General features: G+C 33.9%; 1 gene segment (V, D, J or C); it reads left to right on the top strand.

The window, feature by feature from the left end:
• Positions 1 to 2,975: 2,975 nt before the first annotated feature.
• Positions 2,976 to 3,528, top strand: LOC127160729 (immunoglobulin lambda variable 2-14-like). The segment is given in 2 exon segments: positions 2,976 to 3,122; positions 3,218 to 3,528. Coding segments are annotated over 2 exon segments (357 nt in total).
• The last annotated feature ends 9,882 nt before the right edge of the window (positions 3,529 to 13,410 follow it).

The following is a 13,410-nucleotide window of genomic DNA, read 5'->3' as shown; positions in this document are numbered from 1 at the left end:
ATCTGTTTCACAAAAGGTTCTTCAGATTATAAAAAGGTAAGAAAGAGATGGTTCTTTAACCCTTTAACTGTCACCCCCCATTTTTTTTAAATAGGCATGAAAGTGCACTATCCGAACTTAAATTGTTGTAATTCCTGAACACTTCGGAATACAGATCTAAGGTTGACAGCAAACAGCAGATTATGCCAGAAGTGGAATTTTTTCAAAAAAATAAAATATTCATAAGTTATAGAAGTTTAAATTTACTAAAAAGAAAATGCACTGTACCATTTATTTTATATAAAATACATATTTTACATAACAGGTTTTACCCTAAATTTGGTATCAAATTGAGGCCTTATTATTAAATAAGTTACGTTCCAAATTTGAAGTTGATCTGAAAAAAATTGAGGTTCCTGTAAAAGTTTGTTTGGAATCAGTTGTTGGAATAAGTTGAGTCTCTTCACGTGAAGTTCACATTCAAGTGTTGACCAAAGCCTGAAAGAAAGTGTAAGTAAATGAGAGATGACTGTTTTTGCACTGCTCAGGACAATGCAGTGTGTTAGTGGAAACATACATGTGTTCTTTTCACCATATAGCATCTAGGTTTCATCCGTGAACAACTTTTCAATCACTGAGGTTTTGAAGGAGGTACTAATCTACTTCAGCATGCTACTCTAGCTGCTGAGTTTCTTTACATCATTCATAAAACAAAAATGTTTGGTTTGGTGATTTTGCTCTTGCTTCTCCCATTAGGTATACAAAAATGACTTATTTTAATTGATCTTTTCAGAATCATCTAGGCTAATTATTTTTAATTAAGATTCCTTCTTTCTTTTCTGACCTTCTTTTACAGATTTGGGATTAAAGCAATCACCCCATCTCTTTGTAACTGAGGATCTCAATGTGACCATAACGTGTTCCCAGATTGGAACATCATACAACCACATGTACTGGTTCAGACAGACACATACCGATTCATTGGAGCCGATAGTGCATTTTGTTGTTAAAACAGAAAACTGGGAGAAGAATTTTAAGCAGAGAGCATCTGCTCTGAGGAACGGGGCATCTTTAGACCTGACTCTTGTCAAAGTACAGAACTCTGACAGTGGCGTTTACTTCTGTGCAAAGCGGGATGCACATCAATGTAACCCAATCTATAACCTCAACAAAAACATGCAATCCTGCTCCTGCAGATTCACATCTAACACCTGCTTATCTACTGATACTGAATGAAAATCTGATGCGAGCTTGACTCACGTGACCTGCCAGAACTAACGCTATATGCTTAATTTAAAAAAGTCATATTATTGAAAACACATTCACACAATAACACAATAATACATTTTTCTTGGTGTGCTCAACCTCACGTGTCATTTTCTCAACTGTCAATAGTAAGACAGATTAAAAAAAATCTGAGCATGTTTCAGCCCACTAGCCTAATTAATTAGTTAGTTAATTAAAAAATTCATTATTTTTTTTTGCACAAATTGTATTTAATTTAGAGGAGATTTAGTCATTTAGAGTTGATTTGTTGAAATTATTACAACCAGTAGGTGTCTCGTTTGAGCTTAAATAAAGTTACTTACCATGTACAGTAGAGTGAAACAGGCTTAACCCATAACGATAAAGAACACAGCGCATTGAGATATTGCATTTGTTGTAAGTGGTTCGTTCTACACATCCTGTTCAGACCTCACACACACTGCTGTTCATTCATGTCATTCCTCCAGCACTAAAGCATCATGGCATTTATAGTGTGCTTGATTTATTTAGCAATACCTTCATTCTGGGTCTCAGGTAAAATATTTCATTTTTTATTGTTTTGTCTCTGTTCCTTCAGTTTATGTATTTCTACTAACTTCTACTACTTGCTAAATACATTCCGTCTGTTTTCAACAGGAGAATCACTAAGTGACCGAGTTCATCAGAGTCCACCTCATCTGATAACAAATGCTGAGAAAACAGTTCAACTCAACTGTTCTCACAAGATTAAAGACTATTACATGATATTATGGTATCAGCAGCTGAAGGGTCATAGTGCACTAAATCTCATTGGATATGTATATACCAAAAGTCCAACCACTGAAAGCCAATATGAAAATCAATTCAGCATTGAAGGAGATGGTGCAGAATCCTCTACTCTTAACATTACGTTAAAAAGGGAACATGTTGGGAGTACTGCAATATATTACTGTGCTGCCAGCAAAGCACAGTGTTGAAGATCCTTAATCACTCCTACAAAAACCTTCTGTTAAACCCATTCACCACAAAATAATTAGCACCTGGATACATCCATACACCCTAAAACATGATCATCTGCACACATTTTAAGTTGTATGATTAATATTATATATATATGTTATGCTATATGTCTACAAGCATTTAATTTCTATTAAAAATGTTAATTTTCATTGTTTTTAAACTTACTTTACATATTATCTAATATAACTTAAAATCATCATAAAATGTGGTCAAGCACCTAATGCATCACCATTAAGATACTGCCTCATCCATCTCTTATCTCTGTATCTTAATTTTGGCTAAAATTTCTCGACACTTGCGTTTGTTTGAAAGTGAAACTGATTACGCAGTTTATTCTTTTCAAGTATGTGTAAAGCGGAAACTGAGAACATTTTATTTAGCCTTTTGTATAATGCATATAACGGCATTCACAATGTACATTGTAATGCATTATATTTTTTCACAAATAATTGTTTCCAACGTTAAAATGCATTATAATATTTACAAATTGTATGGTACCTCTAAAATTGGTTGTTTGTCATCTGTTTTAATGTGTTATAGGTGTAACAATAAATAGATAATTGTTATGATATATTATAACAGTGGTTACAGTTATACATGAGAAAATTATGACAGGTTTTTTTTGTTACTTTAGGCTATAACATGCTTTAATGAGCTATGGCATGCCTTTACATCAATAGGAGGTGCTGTATCACAACACATTCACTGTGGAGGGGTAATGTGATCTGAAACAGAGCATTTTGGGCATGTTTTTTTCCCTGTAGTTATGTGTTTTACAGTCTCATTGCTGCACTAACGTTCTCACATTATCTGTCAGTTTGAGCTTGTCAACATGACAGTTGTCATCATAATTACTGTCACACTGATCACTTTCTCAGGTGGGGCTTTTTCTATGTTTATATAACTTATGTTTATATAGTAATTAAACTTTTTTATCTGTTTACCTGTGAATATGTGATTCTTCTTTTCACAGGATTTTCTCATAGTAACAAAGTTGACCAGTCTCCATCTGACTTGATTCGAAGACCAGGAGAATCTGCAAAGATCCAGTGTTTGCACAGCGTGAGCGGTTACAATCAAATCAACTGGTACAGACAAAAACAGGGCCAGGAGTTCACATTCATGGGATATTTACTTCGAGCAGGACCAAACCCAGAAAAAGAGTTCACTGAAAAAATAGACATGTCTGGGAATGGAAATAGCAATGGATCTTTGATCATTAAAAATCTCCAATCTAGTGACAGTGGAATGTATTTTTGTGCTGCTTATCACACAGTGTTTTAGATCCCTGCTGTTCATTACAAAAACTCATCTTTGATTCTGTTATTAGAAAAAAAAAAAAAAAGAAAAAAAAAAGAAAACATGAAAGTTTAATATCTTCATTCACACCTGCTTCTGTGGTATTTACTGTATTTGAGAATCTGCCAGTTTTTATGAAATAATCAACCACAATGACAATAAACACTATGAGAATAAACTGAAAACACAAGAAAATACGACAAATGAGAAATATGCGCAGACGAGATCTCTCAACCTTTTGTGTAGAGTTTACATGATCAGTTAAATTTTAAATCACTTAAATCCCCCTAAGACTTTCTGCTAATTTTCAGGTGTTGTACATTAATTATAAAATGACATCCAAACATCGATCCAAAGTGACTCACAATGCATTTAAGGTTGCTCAGGAGTCTCAGTCTTATACTTTGTCTAATTTGTTTATTCTAATTTGTTTAATTTGATTCTTCTTCCACAGTTGTTGATATACAGTAAGAGTAGAGAGCTATAAATTAAATATAATTAGCATAGATGTATCACCGAACAGATGAGGTATTAAAGAGATCTTAGTTGTGGCTTTTCTTTCCTGGGGTGGGGAAGACATCACTTCCTGTCACTTGTTGTGACTTTTATTTTGTTTCAGTGTGTTAGTAGGCGCTAAGCTGCTTTCCATCAATACTATGTGCTGAATGCCACCATGATGATAACGTTTGCCATATTCTTTGCTATGTTGCCAGGTAAGATTTTTGTATACTGTGTCAAGAAATGATTTTCATCAATATTATCATGTATCATTCACCACTTTTTTTTATTAGGTCTCATACGAAGTCAAAAAGTTGACCAGACTCCACAGGACCTGATAAGAAACCTCAAAGAATCTGCTGTTGTCAATTGCTCACATTTAAACAAGGGCTTTGAACTCATCCTCTGGTACAAACGATCTGATGACAAGGGATTCATTTTTCTAGGTTATCTCAATAATAATTTTCCAAATCCTGAAGATGAGTTCAAAGGCAAAATCGACCTGGATGGAGATGGCAGAAGTAATGCCACACTTACAATAAAAGATCTAGCAGAAGTCGACAGCGGAGTCTATTACTGTGCAGCTCGGAGACACAGTGTGCTAAACCCCCACAACCCAGCGCAAAAACACATCCTTATCACATATAAATATCTGTAGTGTGCACTAGGCGATACAGTTCACCTGCTACAAACCACTCAACCTGTAAGTATTTTACAGCGACAGTCACAAAACAAACTATTTTCTGCTCCTCCTTGTATATTTAAGGTAAATGTTTGTGACTTATAATGTGACCCAATACAGTCACATTATTTTGATTGTCAGACCATGAAATCAGAGAAATTCTAATAGTTTTTACTCCAGCCCCGAATGTTTTTTTGTATATCCCTATGATTTCCATGGAATTTGACAAAGTTTGAATGATTTAATCAAAAGTTGGTCATAAACTTAAATCAAGTCGCGATATGGACTCGTATCTGCAAATATTATGCCGCAAAAGACTATTTAAATATGAATCCTGCATGTTCTGCGTGTCTTTTTATGAATGAACGGCGCGGATGCGCGAGTTCGTTTTCTATACGTGTAATACTGACGCGTGCAGTGATTTCAGCGTCTGCCGTTTCACTAAATGAGGGCATAAATACATTAACAACATCTCCAGAACTGCTCTGAGAGTCACTTCATGAGCATTTCACTGTTTCATTTGAGTAAAACAAGCGTCAAATATATACACAGAAATTTAAAAGTATTCACGGCAAGTCGGCAACCCGTCAAAATAAGAGTTCGGTTTAACTTTATTCATCATTCAGTATAATGTACGTGCTACATATATTTCACAATATTTCTTCCATGTTTTACATTTTAATAGTAAATAGTTTAATAATTTTCATTAAAAGATCAATTAAATCAATATTTTATACCTTCATCTGATAACCAGAAAAATACATAACACAGAATTCCATAAGGCATGTAAAAATAAATAAAAGTTGTTTTTATGCATTCAAATAAACAGACATGCTAAAACATATTTGGTAACAATAAAACGTAAAGTGAGAAAAAAGTTAAACATTTCATAGGGTCCTAAACATGTAATTTTTCCTAACTTTTGATAAATTGACGGTAATTTAACCATTAAAAAGAAGACCAGAAAAATGAAAACAGAAAACAGAATTTGAAAAAAAAAAAATAAATAAATAAAATGGAATTTGGGGAACAAAAATAGGGCCCTATTTTTGCATCCAACTATATATTTGTTACAGTTATAAATACATTTTCAAATGTATTATTTTATTTGTCTAATATATTTTTGTAATGTTATAATTTTGTTATAATACTTGGATATGTTTGCTATTTGCAGTGATTACTATTTACTATTGTTAATAGTGTGACAAGGTCTTTAACACCCGGTTTAATGCCCCCAGACCCACCTAGAAGGATCCAGGTTCAACCACTTGTGTCAAACAAAATCTTATTGAGCATGATGTGAGCTCCCACCCACTACCACTAGCCCCTGATGTTTTGGCACCAGCCCCGAATGTTTTAAAATCCTAGAAACGCCCCTGGGGTCTATTACACTTTCCATTAAAACCAATGCAAGTCCCATTATAACCAGTAAAACCATACAAATTTTGTGATGGTGTCTATTGTTTTTTTTCAGCAGGGATGAAAAAAGTATATGCTCAGGACTGAATATAAGTTTACTGCTTACATTATAGTGTACAACCCACTTTTATAAATAATAAACATTTAGTGTTTAAATCAATTTAATTCAAGATGGTCTATATACAGATATTACATTTTAACTCATTGGCACTTTATATAAATGCATTTCATCACCATAAGTTTCCATCAACTGGGAACTAATATTTTATCTATTATCTATTATCCTTTTTGCCTTCAGATGATGTAGTTCCAATATCTACCACCAGGGGAAAGCGTGTCACGCTAATCAAATTTAACACCTGATTCAAACAGGTTCACAGATGAGTTGTACATTCTTCATATATGAACATACATCCACAGCATATTAGTGATATTGTGGTGATGTACTTTAGTGTTGTTGCTGCACTGTTTTTAGATTAGATTTTCTTTGGTACTGAGCGTCAACATGAGAGTTGTCATCATATTCACTTTTATGCTGATCAGTCTCTTGGGTAATATTTATTTATTTGTTTGTTTATATATTTATGTAAAGTAATTTAACTTTAGTTTTGTAAATGTGTATATATCCTACAGTAATTTAACTTTCTTTTGTTTAGATGTGAATATGTGACTTTTTTCTTTACAGGTTTTTCTCAAAGCTACAAAGTCAACCAGTCTCCACCTGTTGTAATTAAAAAACAAGGAGAATCTGCAGAGATCCAGTGTTCACACAGTGTGCCCAGTTACAATCAAATCAACTGGTACAGACAAAACCAAGACCAAGGGTTCACACTCATTGGATATTTGCTTGCAACATCAAACATCAGCGAAAAAGAATTCACAGATAAAATAGTCATGTCTGAGAATGGAAATAGCAATGGACGTTTTACTATCAAAAATCTTGCATCTAGTGACAGCACAGTGTATTTTTGTGCTGCATATTACACAGTGTTTTAGATTCCTTTTCTTCATTACAAAAACCTCTCCTTAATTTTGTGATTAACAGATGGTTTATATTTGTAACAGAGGTTTATATCTGAGACTCATCTGTGAGAGTTTTCAATGAGAAACACATGACATAAATTGTTTAGGTGAGAGAATGTGAATTAGGCTGTTGGGTTCAGCTAAAGTGGTTTAGTTATTACACAGTAATTAAATCAAACTCAACAAAAAGTAGACTTATCATGTATGTTTGTTCCTTTCTAATATGTCTGTGGGAAGTGAAGGCTAGATAGAAGAGGATAAAAGCAAACATTTTCAATCTCTTAATTTAATAATGTATTTTAGAAAAATAATTCCTTGACTGATTAGCTGCCGTGCAAAGGCAAAAGACCATAACTTAGATTCTGGTCAAAAATGAATTATTGATATTTTTGGGACATTCAAGACATGAGTCAATTTAGTTGTTTTTCCGAGAAAATAATGGATTGTCTTAACCGTAACTTCGAAAACCCCTGAACAAACCAAGGCAGAACACTGTGTAACTCCAGTTACTGCTCTTTGACTTTGTTTGGAACACTCAAATTGAGTTATGGCGTTCTGCCTTTGTTTAGTCACGCGTCAGTATGAAGTTACGGTGCTGACTCGGAGTTATATGGTGTTCTGCCTTTGTTTTACTGTCCATTAAAATCTGCCGCATTTTAATTATGGTGTAACTTGTATACTTTCATACATCTGATCTGTCACTAAAGCATTAGACAAACGAATTGGATAGATAGCGATGGCCAGACAGCTCCATATAATAACGCACTATACAGAGATATTTTGGCAACAATATGTAATCGTGAATAATCTTTTTTTCCCTTTACTTCTAGTTAGACGCGTGTGAAATCGAATGCCGTAGCATGTAGCATGATCAATTATAAAATCAGTAGGCTACGAACAGTTTGCAGTTACACTACCGTTCAAAAGTTTGGGTTTAAAGAAGTTTAAAGAAGTCTCTTATGCTCATCAAGGCTGCATTTATTTGATTAAAAATATAGAAAAAAAAAAACAGTAATATTGCAAAATGTTTTTACAATATAAAATAATGTTTTTTTTATTTTAACATACTTTAAAATAGAATTTATTCCTGTGATGAAAAGCTGAATTTTTATCAGCTGTTACTCCAGTCTTAAGTGTCACATGATCCTTCAGAAATCATTCTAATATGCGGATTTATTATTAGAATGATCAATGTTGGATAATATCAACAGTTGTGCTGCCAAATATTTTTTGGAACCTGTGATTTTTTTTTTCAGGATTCTTTTATGAATAACAAGTTTAAAAAGTACAGTGTTTATTCAAAATATAAATATTTTATAACAATGTAAATTATTTATTATTAACTTTTAATAAACTTTTAATTATTAACTTAATTAACAAACCACAACTGTAGTAGGGAGTTTTTTAAATTACTGGCATTGATTATTTATTGTTATTGTAGCATATTTTATGTTGCTCCATTTTCAGTCAAACTGTCATTTTGTTGTATGTGTAAAAATATCTTTAGGATACTTTAAATGTCATTTTCCCTGCAGAACATTATCAAATAATGTACAAAGTAAGGGTGGAAATGTCATGGATTGGCAGAATTTAACTGTTGAACACCAAATTAAATGCCACGCCCGTTGTTATTAACTTTTGATGTATTTTTCAAACATTGGTCATGAACTTATTAGTTAAATTAAACACATTTGATTTAGTGTCAGTCACTGCTATTTAGGGTTGGGTATTGTTTGAAATTTATAGATTCCAATTCTGCTTATCCATTCTGATTCTTAACCATTCCTATAGTTTTGATTCCAATAACATCAAATTTTTATTCTGTATTTTTACAAAGCTTTCTGTTGCAGCTGAATAACATTGGCAAAAATCAGCAGCCTACAGAACACCTTTGGGAGGAATTTTTGCCTATGATTTAAAAAAATACCATAGCAAAAACAACTAGACTAATATAATTCGTGCATGAAAATGCACGTGTCGAATACCAGGTTATTGAAAATTTGTAACCAGTTCTAAACCGGTTCTTGATATCAAGTCATACTGCTATTTGGACTGAGCTTTTTTACAAAAAATGACATATATCTGAATTTATATATATCTGTGGGAAATCACAGATAAAGGTGGGTAATATATTCAGTACATGAAAAGACCTTGATTATAATCAACTGTGCTGCTCTATCAAAAGATAAAAAAACAAAAAACAAAATTGGTGTAATTACTATCATAACCAGTAGGAGTCTCTTTTTGAACAAATCTTAAAGATTAAAGCGAGTAGGACAGGCTTTATGCTTCTCAGAGACTGTTGGAAATTCATTTGTTATGGGTGGTTTGGATTCTGCACACCATTCAGTGAGCTCTAGCACCGAACAATCAACATGACATTTATAGCGTGTTTGATTTATTTCACAGCACTGCTCTTCTTGGTCTCAGGTACAAAATCATTCTTTTTACATTTCCACATGACTTTAGCCTTTCACAACCTTGATCATTTTCTTTCTCTTTCCAACAGGGGATTCATTAAGTGACAAAATTCATCAAACACCCAAAGACATGCTGGTTAAATCTCAAGAACCTGTTACACTCAGCTGCTCTCACACAATACCAAGCTATGACATGATATTATGGTATGAGCGAGTAATAGGTGATGTTGCTCTAAATCTTATTGGATATGTGCGTTTCACGAGCGCATCCACTGAAAGTCAGTACACAAATCAGTTTATTATTAAAGGAGATGGTGAAAAGTCATCAACTCTTGAGTTCAAGCTGAATGCATCTGGGAGATCTGTTATGTATTACTGTGCTGCACGCGAAGCACAGTGTAACAGATCATTTCATCAGCCTACAAAAACATCTGTTATTACACAAACCACAAACTTATGTATTAGAGAGTTTCTCATGCAATACAGATGATAATTTTTTTAAGCACTATATATGTTCACATATTTTGCAAGATTACTGCTTAACTGGAAAAACAAACAACAAAAACATAATAATATAATATAATATAATATATAATTTTCTTTCTCATAGTCCTAGAGGAAATTATATTACTCAGATGTTGATCTTTCATGGATCAGGAGACATAATGTCTCAGTTCTTCATAAAGGTATCAACTTTGGGTCAGATGTTTTTTTCTAAAATACTTTAAAACTAATAATAACAAATGTTTGATGGCATACAGTAATAGTAATGATCTATACTATTAGCACAGCTCAAATAATTTATTCTTGTAAAATGTAATGAGAAATGTTTATACTGACAATCTGAAAAGCACAGTGTCATTGCTGTGTCTGAAACAACTGATATTGATTTTTGATTTGTAATTTTTCTTCCCTCGGGTGTGAAGATGTCATTTCCTGTCACTTCCTGTCTCACTGTTAGCAGGTGTTGAGCAGCTTTCCATTAAAACAACTGACTATCTGCTGAATGTCACGAAGATGATAATGTTTGCCATATTCTTTGTCATGTTGCCAGGTAAGTTGTTCTTTAATGCTAAGTAATTAATATTCTGAAAATACCATGTACCATTTATCTTTTCCTTCTGTCCCAATTAGGTCTTGTACAAAGTCATAAAGTTGACCAGACTCCAAAGGACGTGATGAGAAACCTCACAGAATCTGCTGTTTTCACTTGTTCACATTCAATCCAGGGCTTTGATCTCATCCTTTGGTATAAACGATCTGATGACAAGGGATTCATTTTTCTTGGATATCTCAATACTAAATATTCATATCCTGAAGATGAGTTCAAGCACAAAATCAACCTGGCTGGAGATGGCAGAAGTAATGCCACACTCACAATCAAAGATCTGACAGAAGTAGACAGCGGAGTCTATTACTGCGCAGCTCGTATGCACAGTGTGCTAAACCCCCACAACCCAGCGCAAAAACACATCCATATCATGTCTCAATATCTATAGTGTGCACTAAGCAGGCAATAAAGTTCACCTGCTACAAACCACTAAACCTCTTTCTATGGCTGTGACAGTCCCTCCGCTGAAAAGACCAGGCTAGACCAGCTTGAATTTCCATTTCATCTACTGCATGCTGGTTATTGCTGGTTTGGCTCTGCTATAGAGCTGATTGACCAGTATGATCTTTGTGTTTATGCTAGTTGACCAAGGCTGGTAAAATAAAAAGCCTAGTGAGAACACCACTAAAATGATGACAAATCTACTGTAATTTAATTAGTTGTAATTAATTAATGATTTAAATTCTATTCTATAAAAATACAGAACTATTTTTGAATAGCTGTGAAGACACCAGGGTTGCCAGGTCTGCAAAACAAAACCAGCCCAATTGCTAATCAAAACTAGCCCGATTATTTTTTTTTTTTTTTTTTTACACAAAAATTCCCCCTCCATCATGGGACTCTTTCATCGAAACAGCAATCTGTGGAAATCACTTTAGCCTGCAGACTAAACAAATAATCCACAGCAACAATGTAGAAGTAACCCAATTCACTTGGAAACATTGCAAAATGCTTTTTGCTGTTAGATGATGTAGTTGCAACATCTACCAGCAGGTGCTAGTGAGCTAGTCATGCTAACCTGTAAAAATTGATCAACCTGTTTAAACTGGCTCAGACATGAGTTGTAATTTCTTCATGTGGGAGTGTATATCAACAGCACATCAGTGATATTTTGATTTATTTCACACTGCTGTTGCAACAGTATTATTTTAATTTACAGTAACAGTTTAGATTCTCTCCAGTACTGAGTGTCAACATGAAAGCCGTCATTATATTTACTGCTACACTAATCAGTTTTTTAGGTAAGGCTCTGTATCCATTTAAGTAATTCCTTTTTTTCTCTTTAGATGTGAATATGTGACTCTTCTCTTTACAGATTTTTCTCACAGTTACGAAGTTGACCAGTCTCCACCTCACATGATTCAGAGACCAGGAGAATCTGCAAAGATCCAGTGTTCACACAGCATGACCAGTTATAATCAAATCAGCTTTTACAGACAAAACCAGGACCACAAATTCACATTAATGGGATATTTAGTTGGAAAACAACCATACACAGAAAATGATTTTGAAAATAAAATAGAAATATCTGGGGATGGATACAGTAATGGACTTTTGATCATTAAAAATCTCTTATCTAATGACAGTGGAATGTATTTTTGCACTGCTTATTACACAGCGTTTTAGATCCCTGCTTTTCATTACAAAAACTGCTCTTTAATGTGTGTGTTCACACCTGCTCCTGTGGTATTCAGTTCAAACTTAAAGTCATCTGTTATGAAAACAACTCAACTAGTGACAGGGTTCTGTCAGACTTATTGTAGTAAATTACTGTCTAAACCATAATATTGATGACGTAGGCAATGATCTCACTGAATGTGATTACAATATAATACACGTGTTGGAACTGCTGCATAGCAGCAGACACTGCATTTGTGTTCAATAAAAGCAAATACTTTTAATCCTTAAATCTAATGATAAACTTAAGCAAAATAGTTGAATATTTCCTGCAGTATGTACCTTATTGGTGCAATTACTATCAAGACCAGTAGGAGTCTCCTTTCAAACTGATCTACATATTCATAAAAGAAGTGGGCCAGTCTTTATATTTCTCATAGAGCATTGAGAGTTAAGTTGTTATATAGTAGGTATTACTCTGAGAGCTCCAGCGCTGAAGCATCAGCATGACATTTATAGTGTGCTTGATTTATTTCACAGCACTGCCATTCTTGGTCTCAGGTACAAACTTCTTTCTAAATTTCATAATGCTTTAGTCTATGACTGTAGTCACACCATTTTTAATGTGCTTTTGTTTCTCTTTTAAACAGGGGAATCATTAAGTGACAAAGTTCATCAAACTCCAAAAGACAAGCTGGTTAAAATTCAAGAACCTGTTACACTCAACTGCTCTCACACAATACCAAACTATAACATGATATTATGGTATGAGCAGGTGACAGATGATCCTGCTCTAAATCTCATTGGATATGTGCGTTTCACTAAGTCCATACACTGAAAGTTCATACACAAATCAGTTCAATATTACAGGAGATGGTGCAAAATCCTCTACTCTTGATTTTGAGCCGGAAGCATCTGGAAGATCTGTTATGTATTATTGTGCTGCAAGTGAAGCACAGTGTTAGAACTCATTTAATCTGCCTACAAAAACCTCTGTTATTACCACAAACCAAAACTGTAGTAGGGAGTTTCATTAAACTATTTTACAGTAGCTGTGTTCCATGGTGTCATTTTTTGAGAAATGCTGAGTCTTTGAG

Source organism: Labeo rohita, unplaced genomic scaffold (genome assembly GCF_022985175.1).
Source record: "Labeo rohita strain BAU-BD-2019 unplaced genomic scaffold, IGBB_LRoh.1.0 scaffold_441, whole genome shotgun sequence".
In the NCBI taxonomy this organism is placed as follows: Eukaryota; Metazoa; Chordata; class Actinopteri; order Cypriniformes; family Cyprinidae; genus Labeo; species Labeo rohita.
Note: the sequence above shows the minus strand (reverse complement) of the source record. Positions and strands in the feature narration are given on the sequence as shown.